The 15,955-nt window shown below is 37.3% G+C and overlaps 1 protein-coding gene across 2 annotated transcripts in view; it reads right to left on the bottom strand.

Annotated features, from left to right (window-relative positions):
* TRIM33 (tripartite motif containing 33) overlaps nt 1-15,955 on the bottom strand; it is a 135,491-nt gene that overhangs the window by 40,822 nt on the left and 78,714 nt on the right. For both annotated transcript variants that reach the window (XM_049880019.1, XM_049880018.1), the window contains exons 5-7: nt 5,558-5,674; nt 2,952-3,066; nt 418-564 (exon numbers count right to left, since the gene is read on the bottom strand). In XM_049880019.1, the coding sequence (XP_049735976.1) occupies nt 418-564; nt 2,952-3,066; nt 5,558-5,674 (379 nt within the window). The remainder of the gene's footprint in view (nt 1-417; nt 565-2,951; nt 3,067-5,557; nt 5,675-15,955) is intronic.

Genomic DNA, 15,955 nt, shown 5'->3' with positions numbered 1-15,955 from the left:
CCATTGAGAAAACATGTAAGATAAAGGCATAAAAACTCAATCTCAAATAAGATGGTGTCAGTGACTAAATTATCAATCGACTGCAAATGCCCGAACTTCTTCCATCTCTAGTAATAAATTACATTAAGATACTAGGTATCTTCAAAATTATACATACTACACGGTGCCATTATATGAAATTCTAGAAAATGACAGAAATCAGATCGTTGGATGTCTAGGGCTGGAAGTAGAGGGAAGAACAGACTATGACAAAGAACAAGGAAACTTTTAGGGGTGATGGAAATTTTCTGTATGATGTGGTGCTAATTGTACTTGTCAAAACTCAAATTCTACACGTTAAAACAGTGCAGTTTACTGCATGCACACAGTATCTAAGAAAGTCAATTTAAAGGGGAAAAAAGATACTGCTTGTCTCACCAGTCTCTTGCTGTAGAGTAGTGCCGTACTGCTTCCACTTGCAATTGCCCAGTTTGTAAAGTTCATAACATGCTTCACCTGCCGGGAAAGGCCTGTGATGTCATTCTGCTGCTGTATTAACTTCATCTGTCTTTCTTTTGTAACATTCTGAAACAAAACAAGAGTTTCATTGAAGAATTCTATACGAAAAAAATAAACTCAAAATTTTTATCACAAATGGACACAATACCTATTATTTCTTTAAAAACTGGGTAAATTGACAAACTCCTGATTATTTAATCAGCCTATGGTACTGCATGATGGAGGCGCATGGGTTAAGTGTTTGGCAGCTAACCAAAAAGTCTCAGCAGTTGGAATCCACCAACTGCTCCTTGGAAACCCTATGGGCTAATTCTACTCTGTCCTATAGGGTTGCTATGGGCAGGAATCAACTCAACAGCAATGCGTTTGGTTATGATCATAGGAAAAATCACTGTCAAAAGTGGAACTAAAACTTAGTTTTCTATGCTAAAAAGGGCATTCCACATAAAGGAATTAGTGTTAGTTGATGTCTCTTTCAGGAGATGAAATGTCTGGTTAAACTACTGCCTTGACATTAGGCTAATCCAAATTTTATGGATAATGAGCTGGCCTTTAGAAATAATTTTATATAACCTTAACGCACTAAATGTTTTAACCAAAGAAAATCTGTGTTACCAGTGCCACCTACTGGTACAGCATGAGGCTGAGGTTAAATCTCATCTCTTAAATACTTAAGACAAAATGAAAAGATGAATTCCAGAGCTCTGAGAGTAGAGTTAGGGAAAGTTTTGATACAACAGGAGTTCATAAAGAACAAGGGAATAGATGAGGGATAAAGCAAAGATCAAATTTTGGAAAATGCTGCAAAGGAAAAACAAACAGATTTATGGGAACTGAGCCCCACAAAAGGCATGGGTGATATCCTATGTATATGCTTTGTCATTCAGCACGCCAAAGAACCTATTCTTTCTTAAGAAGTCCACTTTCATGAAAGAATTCAACTTGGTTTACTGGGCAATTTTTTTTTTTTTTTAACTAAGGAAACCAGTTGTTCATTTTATAATGTAAGTCAATGGATAAAAGTATTCAACTGACAGAAGTTGGGCCTACAAGTTCACTGGAAATCATTCCTTGATAAAGTTTAAGAAATCTTTTATTTTAAAAGGTAAGGAACATATTTCATTAGAAAACATTTTTTAAATTACCATCATGGTACATTTATCATTAGGTATTTACATACATTTTAGTCTTAAGGGACATTTTTAATTCAAAAGCTCTGGAGATTCAGGTTTTGAAAACTTTATTTTAGACCTATAACTCAAATGTGTTTATAGGAAGTTAAAACATACCCAAACTACAGTTACTGCTAAGTGTGCTTTCCATCCCATTGTTGTTGTTGTTTTGGGCGGGGGGGGGGGGGGGAGGGCAAAGAGCTATTAAAAGTTAAGCGCAACTGGTATGCAACAGGAAAGAGACCCTCAACTTTAACAACATGTGTGAGAGTACTCTAATCTCACAATCGTGCCTCAATGGAAAGCTGTATTTCAAAATACAGAAATTCAAAATTAACATTGTGCTGGCAAAATTTCTTTCATATGTATGTAACTATGTGCCTACTATTTTCTACAAAGTACCATAAAAGAAAGGATCAGAAGAAAATCTATTATGGGAAATTTGAGGTTAACACTAATAAATAATGGAAGTTAAATCATTAAATACCTGCACAGCTCAAATTATTACCATTCAATGGTGAATAAAATATAACCCCACAGCACCTGTGCCTATTTCAGAGCACCAAATTTTCAAATGAGAAACTTTTTTTAATTTTTAAATTTTTTTTTAATTCAACTGCTCAGAAAATTCATTTAGAATTTGCTGAGAATCAATTAACTGTGGGCTGTAGAGATCAGTCTTTGATTAAAATTGATTTGGACTTTACAAATTGATTTCTCATCTAGAAATTTATATCTACATATTAATCTCAAAATATGTAACACAAAGATCTGAAATCACAAAATTACCGAGTTTATAGTTTATGAATTTCAAAATGAGCAATATTTTAAACAAAACTATGGAAATATTTTAAAAATTAAGTGAAAACACACAAATGGCTCAAGCAGAAGCGCAGTATGCTTTCACATGGAAAAGTTCAGTTCAGGTCCCCCATCCCTGGAAAATAAAGAAAAACCAAAGGGGCCTACTTCATCATCTTTTACATTACATTACATTTTAGTAATCATTCATTCCCAAAAGGACATCATTATCTTCTACCTTATACAGCGAAAATCCATGTCATAAAACTGGGTTGCAAAATAACTAAGGAAAAAAAAAGTCTGTTTTCCAAGAGAAAATGTTTAAAAAAAAAATTTTTTTTTTAATGTACTTCATTTCCATACCCCTCTCCAGCCCACCTAAAAGGCTTTTCAACAAACATTTAAAACAACTAAAGAAGAAGAGAAGCAGTATTTTATTTTGTTTTTTTTTTTGTTTTTTTTATTGGCTTTGAACCATACCTCTAGCTGCTGTAAGAGAGATTTTCCCTTCTTATTAATTTCATTGATAAGGGTGAAAATGGCCACTTTAATTTCCTGTTCTACTCGTTTGTTAGTCTCATTTACTTCTTTTATCCTGAATAAGAGAAATGCATCATTAGATTATCAATTTATCCTATGTCTCTGAATCATTAGCTGTTACAGAAATTCATTCAACTGGGTACTTAACCAAGTAATTAAAAGAAAGCAATGTTAAAATGTACAATTTATGTTTTGGCAGACCTGACCACTCAATTTGATCCACAAAAGTTATGTATACAGACAAAGAATGGATTTAATATTTAGTAATTTTAAATTAAGCTCATAAAGACCAGTTTATTATGCCTGAATGGCAATTTCCTTAAGTCAATGACATGAATGTGCTATATAAACATTTGACATCAACAATTGCTGATGAGTGTCAAGTCTGACATTGGTTTTGTTTAATCTTGATGTTTTCCGAGAACAATGTGCAACAAATAATTATTATCTTTTGAAAGGGCAGGAATTAAGTTTAGAAGCATTTTCATTTATAATTAATCACTTCAAATGTGGGACTGATATACCACCTTCCATAATATCTTCTCAAAATGGGTTCCTATTGTACAAAGAGCTAAGGGCATTAACCATTTTCAGTGTATTTAAAAAAACTTTTGGAAATAGCTATGAGCACTCACTACAGCTACGGAAGTTTCAGCTGCAAATAGAAAGGGAAGGGACCCCACCAAAAAAAAACACAAAATGTCAACAAACAACCATTGCCAGTTAGCCTTCGAATTTCCTACACTCTAATTCTGTACAAACTATAACCCACACTTTCAAACCCTACACTGCCTTTCATCTGCCAAATTCAAATCTGAGTACCTGTAATACACTTTGAGTCACAGTAGTGCAGTTTTTCTAGGGAACAACTTGGTTTTGGTACTACTGCCTCTCTGTCTGTACCACAGTGCTTGTCTGGGCACCTATTTAAAATTTTTGTTGAAATTTTCCCTTATCTTATTTAAAGTCAGTGGAAAGCATTTTTAAAAAATGAAATTCAGGTTTTAAAAACATCATTTCAGACCTATAACTAAAATGTATTTACAATAAGTTAAAAGATACCCAAACTATAGTTACTGCTAAGTGCTCTCTCACTTAGTGATGAAAAACGTAGGTCTCAAACTTAACATGATTCAGCCAAAGGTGGAAATCATTAAGCATGCGCTGAAAGTAGAAAACAGCCTCAGACACTCATTGGCCTTAAGCAGGTCTACTGTGTGTTCCATTGTGAAAGATGAAAAAAATTAATGTACGTTTAAAAAATTATGGATAGGCCACTGAAAAATGTGTCTAAAAGGGGACGCATAATTACAGATTTTATAACACTTTTGTTTTTTTTAAGCTTTCAGGGAACGAAGGCACTAACCTCCCCAACCCCATCCCTCTAACTCCTTCCAATCTTATATAAACCTCTTACTCTACTTCTATACACAAGATTCAGGAATACATTACAAAGTATGTACAAACACACAACACAGCCAAATGAATCAGCCTACTATCCTTCCTCTGAAAGGGATGTCCATGTATTATTTATAAGGTAGCGTAGCTATCCTCTCCAACATCCACCAAAACACACCAGCATTATAACTTAAAACATGCGGACACTTCCATAAAAACCAACCACTAATGATCACTTCGTATATGTATGAATATGTATATTTATATAATTATTTGTAAATGCTTCTCTTTTCCTTTGGTATGACTTCTCAGGATGAAAAGTTCTACTACATTACTTTCTAATGAGTGTATAAAGCACTATTTTCCGTTCATTCATCCAAATATTTAATTTTTGTAGCCATTTTAATCATCTTAACGAATTTCAATATCCTAAAGGCATCTAAAAGCTCCAGTATCTGTGAATCTGCAAATAAACAACCCTATTCAGACCTCCAGGAATTTACAGGTTTTAATCATGCCATCTCCAAGTATTTGCCTTTCTCAATAAAGAGTCCTAATCTTGTTAATCTGCTCTCTTACGGAAATACTCCGAAGCTCCCTATCAGTAAGTTTAGTTAATTCAGAAATGAACCAAAATAGACTTTTTTAAATAACAACAATGAAGAAAATGATGATGATAAAGTAACAGCAGCAGCTAAAATTGGAGTAAAAGAATAGTACTGTTTTCTCCTCATAATAAAGCTACTAAGATATATAAATATATATATATACAGTGTCTTTTAAATGCTTGTTTTGCAGATGGGGAAATAAATTTGTCCACTACCCCTGACACTCTATATTATGCCTCCCACACAGTCTCTAGTGTAAACTTTATAATTCAATGTTACATATTTTTTCCCCCAAGCTTAACTAGCTCATATACACTGGACTCTTAATAATTATGAAATATTCAAAGATGCACCCTAAAAGAGTAAACAAAATTTTGTTTAATTTTGCTTAATTAACAAATACTCCAATTCCCCCTCTAAAAAAATATTGTTTTCTATAGATGCTTCAAATACTTTAGTATGAAAACAAACTTAAATTGGATTCATTCATGTTTAACAATCCTTAAAAGTGGAATTATAGTTTTATGGCAACGCACTTACCTATTCTGCACCTGAGTGGCTGCAAAATGAACATAATTCTTCTTTTCAAGAAGCTTAGCCAGTAGGTTCTCAATTGCACCTTTCTGATTTTGAAAAGCTTCTTCCAAAAACTGATACCTTAAAGCCAGGAAAAAAAAAGCATTTAAAGTAGAAAATTTAATTTTGGAAATGAAGAAAAAACAGCTGCAGCAGTCAAACTTGAAACCTTCTTTAAAGGATCAACTCTCTGCTGGCCACCAGTACCTTACTCCATCTACAATTTGAACTGCCAATCCCTCTCACCTGACTCAGGAAAGGGAAAAAAAAAAAAATGTTTGCATAATCTTACATCAAATTTCTGATTAAGAGTTACATTTTATTTTTACACTTCAAAGAATGGAATGAATTATATACATTTTAAATTAGAAAATACAACCACATTATAGAAAATATTTTTAAAGTGGAGAAAATCACCTATAGTTTTAATATAACAAAACCATTGCTATCACTTAAGCATACAGCTTTTTAGTCTTTTTATTGTGCATTTTAAAATGCAAGTGCACTCATAATGTACATGCAATTTTGCATCTCACTTTTTTATCTTTATAATCATAACTTGAAATAATTTTTGGCTCTATATGCTGCATATTATTGAACTTTCCAAAAGGGTTGTATCAACTAATGATATTACCAACACTAGTTTTATTTTAACTCTGTCAATGTGAGTGGTACATGTTAAGATTTTCTAATTATGATAGTGAAAACTGGAGCCCTGGTGGCACAGCGGTTAAGCGCTCGGCTCTTAATCAAAAGGTCGGCAGTTCGAATCCACCAGCTGCTACCTAGAAATCCTATGGGGCAGTTCAACTCTACCCTATAGGGTTGCTATGAGTCAGAATTGACTTGACGGAAATGGGTTTGGTGTTTTTTTTTTTTTAATAGTAAAACTTTAGACTTTAAATTCACATATACAGTTCTTTGGTTACTAAGAAGCTAGAATGGTTTTGCTACTTTTATCTCCTTGTAAATACACATTAAATCAACAAACACCTTTTAGCTCCTTCTATACACTAGGGATACATGGGTAAAAAAATTCATTAAGTCTCATATTCTAGTAGGAATTAAGTACAAACATGAAATGATACCACGCTGTGATGGAGGTGTACGCAATCTGCAACAAAAACACAGTGCCTAAGTCTGCCTCAACACTAAGGAGAGCTTCTCAGCAAAGTCAGAACAGTATTATTCTACGCTAAGTGCAGCAGCATGTCTGGGAAACCACAAATTCTTCAATACGGCCAAAGAAAATCATGCAAAGGTTAGAATACGAGACAACTACTAATAAAATCCAGTCAGATTTGAAGAGGCAGGTCATACTAACTTTTAGAATTTATTCTCTATGTACTCGGAAACCACTGAAGAATTTTACCCAGTATGTGGTAATTAAAATTACATTCTAGAAAAACCATGAGACAGAAATAATGTAAGATGGATCTGAAGAAGGGAGAAGGAAAAGTTCAGCGGGAACTCAAAGAGAGTAGCTAAGAGATGAGGGTAACGGAAGAAGGGAGAGCAGCAGGAGGGGAAGTGTAGAGCAGTACGGGGATCAGTGTTACAGAGAATGGTTTCCCAGTGAGGCTTTTATTTTGTGTACTAAGAATTTTTTTTTAAAGCAAAATTAAAAAAAAAAAATTACGGCAAAACTTAAAAATAATCTGTCCATAATGTGAAGTCTAAACCGAAACCCATTGCCATCTAGTTGATTCCAACTCATAGTGGCCCTATAGGGCAGAGCAGAACTGACCTATAGGGTTTCCAAGGAGTGGCTGGTGGCTTTGAACTGCCAACCTTTTGGTTAACAGCCAAGCTTTTAACCACTATGCCATTTGGTTTAATGTGAAGTCTACCATAGTATAAACTGTACAAGATACTGATTAAAAGCACAAAAAGTACATGGGTGTTTTAATTTAAAAGACATTTGAAGAAGTTCTACTGTTGCAAAGCGCACTCAGACTGTTCCTTCATTGAACAGCACAGCTGATTTATTCCATATTACCGTGATTTCTCTATTTTCAAAATAAAATTTTACTATGTTAAATCTGTACAAATAAAGTAGATGAGAATACTATGAGAAGACTTTCACTTAAAAAGCATTACACTGTAAGAAAAAAAGGCCTTCCGAAGCAAAGTTTGATTATGTCAACAAATAGGAAGGTACTTGGTAGGAAATTCAATTATCATAATTCATAAAATTTACCTTAGATTTCCCTTCTCACCCCCAAATAAACATGTTTTAGAATCCTTTTTCTAGGAATACCTTGATGCATTCATAGGAACAAGAAGCAAGCAAAAATACACTATTTTCCTACACCTGGATGAAAATATTTGTCCCTTCCTCCCCTTGTACAAAGGTTGAGACCTGGACTGGATGTTAAAAGATGAATAACAGTTTATTCTAGAGAGACAAACTTGGGAGAAAGTGAGGGCTTTCAAGGGAGGGAAAAATATCTCTATGAACAACAGTAAAAAGTTCTCAGGCTACCTGTCATTTTTAGGACTAGAAAAAGAAGGTAGAGGAATAAGAAGGTACCAGAGGCTAGGGAGTCCTGTACCTTTTGTTGAAGTTGGATTTGGATAATAAATAATGGAGAATCATCAAAGGATTGACTGAGGCAGAAGAGTGGACAAATCGTATTTGTCTCTGTTGACTTGAAAAGCAAAGGAGCAATATGGAATTGTTTTTGTAGCAAGCTACCTCTGATTCTCTTAGCTAACAGAATAAAGTTATGTTAATTTTCTAACTATCAGATTACAGAGCTGAAATACTTTAGAAATAGGGAAGAAGATGAACCAATAAATAGTTTAAGTGTTATTTTGATTAAATGTGTGAATATTGAAAAAATTTCTTAAGATTTTAATCTTGCATATGAAGTAGTGATTCTTAACATGGGCTCCTTAGCCACAAAGAGCTATTTTCAGTATTCCAAAACATCTAGATAAAAATTATGTATAACCATGAGTTAGCATAGGCTAAGTAAAACTTTCTGTATTTTTGCCTAGTATAGCAGAAATTCAGTATAACTTTAATACTACTGGTTATACGGGTTTGATCACAATTCATGAGGATGCTTATATACAGTTTTTTATTACTGAGAAATAAATTAGTAGTTAATAGTTTGCCAATTAGATTTGCAAGATATGGTGTCTGTAAATAAACGATGGAAGAGGAATAATAAAAGGGTTTTCTTTACACACACACACACACGGTTGGGAATCACTGAGCTTGTAACTTTTGAATGTACATTTAGGGTCATATTAGATCCTGAGCTGTATAGGGATACTACTTGTCATGGACTGAATTATGTCCCCCTAAAAATGTGTTTATCAGTTGGGCTGGGACATGATTCCTGGTATTGTGTGATTTTCCTATATGTTGTAAATCCTACCTCTGTGATGTTAACTAGGGAGGATGGGCAGCAGTAGTGTTAGTGAGGAAGGATTTGCATTGTGTCTTGAGGCAATCTCTTGAGATATAAAAGACAGAAGCAAGCAGAGGAACAGGGGGAACTCATAACACCAAGAAAGCACCATCAGGGGCAGAGCGATGGGAGTCAACCAGTGGGAGACTGAGGACAAAGACCTTCCTCCAGAGCCAACGGAGAAAGAAAGCCTTCCCCTGAAGATGACACTCGAATCTGGACTTGTAACTTTAACTAGACTGTGAGAAAATAAATTTCTCTTTGTTAAAGCCATCCACTTGTGGTATTTCTGTTATAACAGTACTAGATAACTAAGACAATACTCTATTTGTCAGTAAGTACAGTCATTATTTTGTTTTTTGGTATGTATAACAACTGGTAGAATTTTACTCTGGCACATCTAGGGAACTATATCATCTAAGTCTGTATCCAAACTGAATATCTAGGGAAATATTTTTTAAAGCTGATTACAAAGTTATTCTGAGTCAATTTTTTTCCATTTTTCATTTTCTAAAAATTAAGTAAAATTATAAATATATACTACAGGTTGAAATCCACTGAACCTATTGTCCACTTTCAAAACTTCTCCACTTATAACCATGTTTATCTATATGCACACCCACTACCCTCCCCATCCTCTAGATTACTTTGAAGGAAATCCCAAATATCAATCTATACATAGCAACAGCTAGCCTTTTTTCAGAGCTTACTATGTTTTCAGGCACTGTGCTAAGTATCTTACACAGATTCTCATTTAACCTTGAGAAACACTCTCTGACACTGTTACTGTTACTAGCTTCACAATGGATGATTTCAATAACCTTCTGTGCCTCAATATATCTTTAGTAAAACAGGAACTGGTTGAAAAATTAAATTGGTTAAAACACACAAAGCACTCAGGACATAACAATGGCTTAATGTTACCTATTACTGTTATTCTTAACAGTAATTTTAAACAATTTGCATTGTCACAAGCAAAACCCCTTCATCCAAAACCTACAACAACAAAAAGCCTACTCTACATACAAACACTGTCGAGTCAGTTCCAACCCACAGCAACCCTATGTACTACAGAATGAAACACTGCCCAGTCCTTCCCATGCTCACAATTGTTGTTCTGCTTGAGGCCACTGTTGCAGCCACTGTGCCAATCCATCTTTTTGAGGGTCTTTTTCACTCACCCTCTACCAAGCATGATGTCCTTCTCCAGGGACTGATCCCTCCTGATAACATGTCCAAAGTATGTAAGACGCAGTCTCACCATCCTTGCTTAAATTAAAAAAAAAAAAAAAAAAAGCACAGACACCATGTTCCTCATTTAAGACTCTATATGGAGTGGAGACAGTAACAGCCACAAAAGATGATATACAGTTCAGGAAGAGTCACAAAGAGTAGGATTTCTGAGCAACAATGATGAGAATCTAGAAGAGTGGAGAATTCTAGAAAGCTTAGGAAAGGCATTAGAATTCTCACATAAATAAAATAGGAAACAAAATCCATCTTTAATTAAATCTCAAAGGGCACAGTAACACCATTTGACAACTGAGTTACCTAAGTCTTCACTATAAAAATGAGACATTAGTTTCTATTACTATCTTCAACTTCGCTGATGTTTTTTTTCTGCAGTGTCTATAATGCAGTTAGTATGATCCAAAATGAAACGCAGAGAGGAAAAAAAGGACAAAGTATTAGTGAGTTCACACATAACTTTAACCACCCTAACACACATATAATTGGAGACCCCAAAGAAAAAAGGAGGGGAGATAAAATACATCCAAGGAAATTAAAATTATGGGTGAAAATTTTCCAAATGTAATGAAAACTATTAACCTACAGATCTAAGCAGCTCAACAACACCTAACCAAAGAAACATTAAGAAAACTACATTAAAGTACAGGCAGTCCATGGGTTAGGAATGTCTTACATACAAGCCGTAATTTTGAACCAATCCCAATGAAGCCTATTATATTAAAAATTCAAGGTACATACAATGGTTTGTAATAACAGGCACTACTTGCGACACATATCAAAACATAATGGTTAATATTATTATTGGTATATATTACATATACATTATGTACAGGAGCACTGGTGGTGCAGTGGTTAAAGCACTTGGTTGCTAACCAAGGGTCGGCAGTTTGAACCCACCAGTCACTACGTGGGCGAAAGATGTGACAGTCTGCTTCTGTAAATATTTCCAGCCTTCGAAACACTGTAGGACAGTTCTACCCTGTCCTATAGATAATGATGAGTCACAACCGACTCAACATCAGAGGGTTTGGTTTTCGATTATGTTAAAAATGTTTTAGTGTATCTGCAAGTATTTCTTTAATGTTTTCTTTGCATCGTATCTTAGACTGGGGTCTCTAGAGAAACAAAACCAGTGAAGCATATGTATATACATATAGAAAAATATTTATGTCAAGGAAATAGCTCACAAGTTTGTATAAGCTGGCAAGTCCCAAGTCCGTGGGTCAGACATTAGCATGGAGGCTTCTGTTAACTCATGTAGCTGCAGAGGGTCATGAATCTAAGATCAGCAGATCAGATGACAGGCTGCTGGCTCACAGGCTGCAGAGGCCGACAAATCCCAACATCAATAGGTAATAAGACAGGGTGCTGGGTCAAGTCCCAAGAACAGGAGGTCAGGCAATGATGAGCCAGGTGCAGGCTCCAGAGGGAGCAAAAGCCAATGAGCTTTGCCAGAATGTCCACATATACAGGATGCAGGCCACAACCCAGAGGAAATTCTCCTTACAATTCATTGACTGATAACATCAGATCACACCATGAAGATGATTACATCATTATATAACTGCAAGACTGCATCATTATATGTCAAACTACATCATTCAAAACCACCAAACTACATCATTACACATCTGCCAAACAATTGAGAATCATGGCCCAGCAAAGTTAACACACAACTTTAATCATCACAGTCCATCCTCTCATCAACTTACCACCTATACAACCAAAAAAAAAAAAAAAACCCTAATGCTATCGAGTTGCTTCCAACTCACGGCAACCCTACAGGACAGGGTAGAACTGTCCCATAGGGTTTCCACGGAGCGCATGGTGGATTCGAACTGCCGACCTTTTGGTTAGCAGCCGAACTCTTAACCACTACACCACCAGGGTTTCTACCACCTATACACATCTCCTTTAACCATATAAAATCTCTAAATAAAGACAATTACAACGTCATACTTGAGCCTAACATGATACAACAAACATACATACAACTAGAAACATACTAGCTCTGTTTAAATTTTATATTTTATGAGTGAAGACAACAAAAATACCTGATAAACACATACAAGGAAGGAATACTCATAACTCATTTCTGCAACTGGTTACACAGTAATAGGTATTTAGAAGTACCTTCTTCCACCACTCATTCTATAGTCCCTGTAACCTCAGAGAGGGCCTCACCTGGTCGTGGTTCTTTGCCTGATGGGATGACCCTAACCTTCATTCCTGAAGGGTCTGGGCCATTACCAATCATGTTGAAATTGGGTTGCTATAGTTTTCCACTGACTCACCACAGGGCATGGTAGTACTAAGAGACATCCTCAGGGATCTCCTACATTCCATGCATAGTCTTCTTTATTTCTATTATGTAACATCACTGCAAGTTCCGCTTGGTAATCAAGCTCATTCACACCAGCCAATTTAATGACTCCCTTCTTTGCTTTTTGATCCAGAGGCATAAGGAGCCCAAAGTGGCCAGATGACATTCTTAACTTCCAGCTCAAAGGAATTAGTTTGTGTCTTCTGGTGGGAAATACTCCTCTCTTGGGAACAGAGCATAGGGTCATGGAGACAGGAAGCAAAAATTCTGCTAGTGGGTAGCCAGCGGTAATAGTGAGTGGTGTCACTCCCATTTCCAACCCGTGATTCCTAGACTCATAAATTCTGGCTATGGGAGAAAAGCACCATATTTTCGTGCTGGTTTAGAGCATATACAGCCTCCTGGAAAACAATGCCCAACACTGCAAGGTACTGCCACCTAGCTGGCACTGTAACTGGGTCGTCATAAGGCCATTCCATTGTTCTATCAAGACTGTTGCTTAGGATGATGGGGAACATGGTAAGACAAGTGAATTCCATGAGCATGAGCCTCTGGCCAGACTTCATTTGCTGTGAACTGAGTTTCTTAATCTGAGTCCATGCTGTAGGATACCATGATGTTGGCTAAGGCATTCTGTAAGTCTACAGATGGTAGTTTTGGCAGAAGCATTGCGTGCAGGGGAGGCAAATCCATATCCAGAGTATCTATTCCAGTAAGAACAAAATGATGCCCTTTCCATGATGGAAGCAGTCCAACATAATCAACCTGCCACCAGGTTGCTGGCTAATCACCTGGAGGAATGAATGGTAACATTTCGAGGACTCAGTGTTGCTCTCTGCTGCTGGCAGATGGGGCACTTAGCAGTAGCTGTAGCCAAGTCTGCTTGGTGAGTGCAAGTCCATGTAGATGACCCCATGCATAACTTTCATCCCTGTAATCATGGCCACTTTGTTCATGAGCTTTTGGACAAAGGCAAGAATGGCTGGGGAAAAAGGGTGACTGGATCCCACAGAACGCATATTCCTATCCAGTGTTAAAATACTCTTCTGATAGGGTCACCCTTTGGCGAGTATTCATAAGAGACAAATATCTTCACTTCCCTGTCCCATTCAAAGAGGTCTATCCACATACCTCTTCCCCCTACCTCCATGACACCAATTTTCTAATCATATTCCTTCCAAGTCTCTGAGCATTCAGCTAAACCACTGGCCACAGCCCAAAACTCAGTATACAATCACATATCTGGCCATTTCTAATTTCCAGGCAAAGTGAACAACCAGGTGCACTGTTCAAAGTTCTACCCATTCGCAGATTTCCCTTAACCACTGTTCTTCAGGGAGGTCCCAGAAAGGGGTTATACTGCTGCTGCTCTCTGCTTTCAAGTGGTGCCTGCATATTACGCAGAACCACGTTAAAACCAGGCATGAGTTTTCTCTTTCTCAGTCGAATGATCACGAAGAGCTCCCCATAAGGCCATAGGTGCAGACTGGGAGATGGCAGGTAATGTGACAGGAGTGGAGACCAAGGGCACTTGGGCCACTTCCTCACGTAACTTACTTGTGCCTTCAGGTCCTGTTCAGGCCCAGTCTCATGTACAGCACTTCCATTTAACGACAGAATGCTGCTGTGCACATCCCACTTTATGGCTCTGTGGGTCAGACAACGCCCAGTTCATGAAGGGCAGCTCAGGCCGCATGGTGACTTGGTGGGCCATGCTTAAGTGCTCAGTCTCTACTAAGGCCCAGTAATAAGCCAAAAGCTGTTTCTCAGAGGAGATTAGTTATCCGCAAAGGACGGCAGCGTTCTGCTCCAAAATCTTAAGGGTCTGCACTGTGATTCACCAACAGGGACCTGCCAAAGACTCTGAACAGCATCTCTATCCACCACTGACACTTCAAGCACCACTGGTTTAGCTGGATTATATGTTCCAAATGGCAGAGCTGCTTGCACAGCAGCCTGGACCTGTGTGCAGAACCTTCTCTCATTCTAGACCCCACTCAAAACTAGCAGCTATTCAAGTCAGTTGATAAATAGGCTAGAGCAGCACACCCAAATGAGGAATATGTTGCCTCCAAAATCCAAAGACGCCCACCAGGCATTCTGCCTCCTTTTTAACTGTAGAAGGGGCAAGATGTAACAATACATCCTTCACTTTAAAAGAAGTATCTCTACATGTTCCACACCACTGGACACTTAGAAATTTCACTAAAGTGGAGTGCACCTGTATTTTTGTGGGACTAATTTCCCACCCTCCAGCACACAAATGTGTCAACAATAAGTCCAAACTCTGACAATTCTTACTTACCAAGTCAAATCAGCACAGTAACATCAATGTAATGGACCAGTGTGACGTCTTGTGGAAGGGAAAGGCAATCAAGGCCCCTGCAGACGAAATTATGACATACACCTGGAAAGATCATATACCCCTGAGGTAGGCCAATAGGGGTGTATTACTGGCCTTGCCAGCTGAAGGCAAACTGCTTCTGGTTTTCCTTAGAAACCAGAATGAAGAAAAAGGCACTGGCCAGATCAACAGCTGCATACCAGGTATCAGGAAATATACTAATTTGCTCATGCAAAAAACCACATCTGGAACAGCAGCTGCAACTGGAGTCACCAGCTGGTTAAGTTTACGATAATCTACAGTCATTCTCCAAATTCCATCTGTTTTTTGCACAGGCTAAATAGGCAAGCTGAATGAGAATGTTGTGGGGATCACCATTCCTGCATCCTTCAAGTCCTTGATGGTGGCTATAACCTCTGCAGTCCCTCCAGGAATGCAGTATTGCTTTGGGTGTACTATTATCCTAGGTAGATGCAGTTCTAACAGCTTCCATTAGCTTCTTCTATCATAACGGCCCTCACTCCACATGTCAGGAATCCATTGTGGAGATTCTGCCAGTTGCTGAGTATGTCTATTCCAATTTTGCATTTGGAACTGGTGAAATCACTACAGGATGGATTCAGGGGCCCACTGGGCCCACTGTGAAATGGACTTGAACTAATACTCCATTAATAACCTAACCTCCACATGCCCCTACTCTGACTGGTGAATCACAATGACATTTTGGGTCTCCTGGAATTGGCGTCAGTTTAGAGCCAGTGTCCAGTAATCCCCAAGAAGTCTGATAATTTCTTATTCCCTAATGAACAGTCACTATGGTAAAAAGCCATACATTCCTTTGAGTTAGATATAAATTTTTGGCATTGCAATGGGGGTCTTTCCTCTAGGGTACCTGGTCTCCCCTTCATTCAAGGGGTTGTGGGTCTGTAAACTGGCTGAAGTGTGGGGTTTCACTGAGGGGCCCTGACTCTCTATTCTGGCAATTCGAGTTAAACTGCCATTCATTTGACTTAGAATTCTTC

Source organism: Elephas maximus, chromosome 3 (genome assembly GCF_024166365.1).
Source record: "Elephas maximus indicus isolate mEleMax1 chromosome 3, mEleMax1 primary haplotype, whole genome shotgun sequence".
NCBI lineage: Eukaryota > Metazoa > Chordata > Mammalia > Proboscidea > Elephantidae > Elephas > Elephas maximus.
Note: the sequence above shows the minus strand (reverse complement) of the source record. Positions and strands in the feature narration are given on the sequence as shown.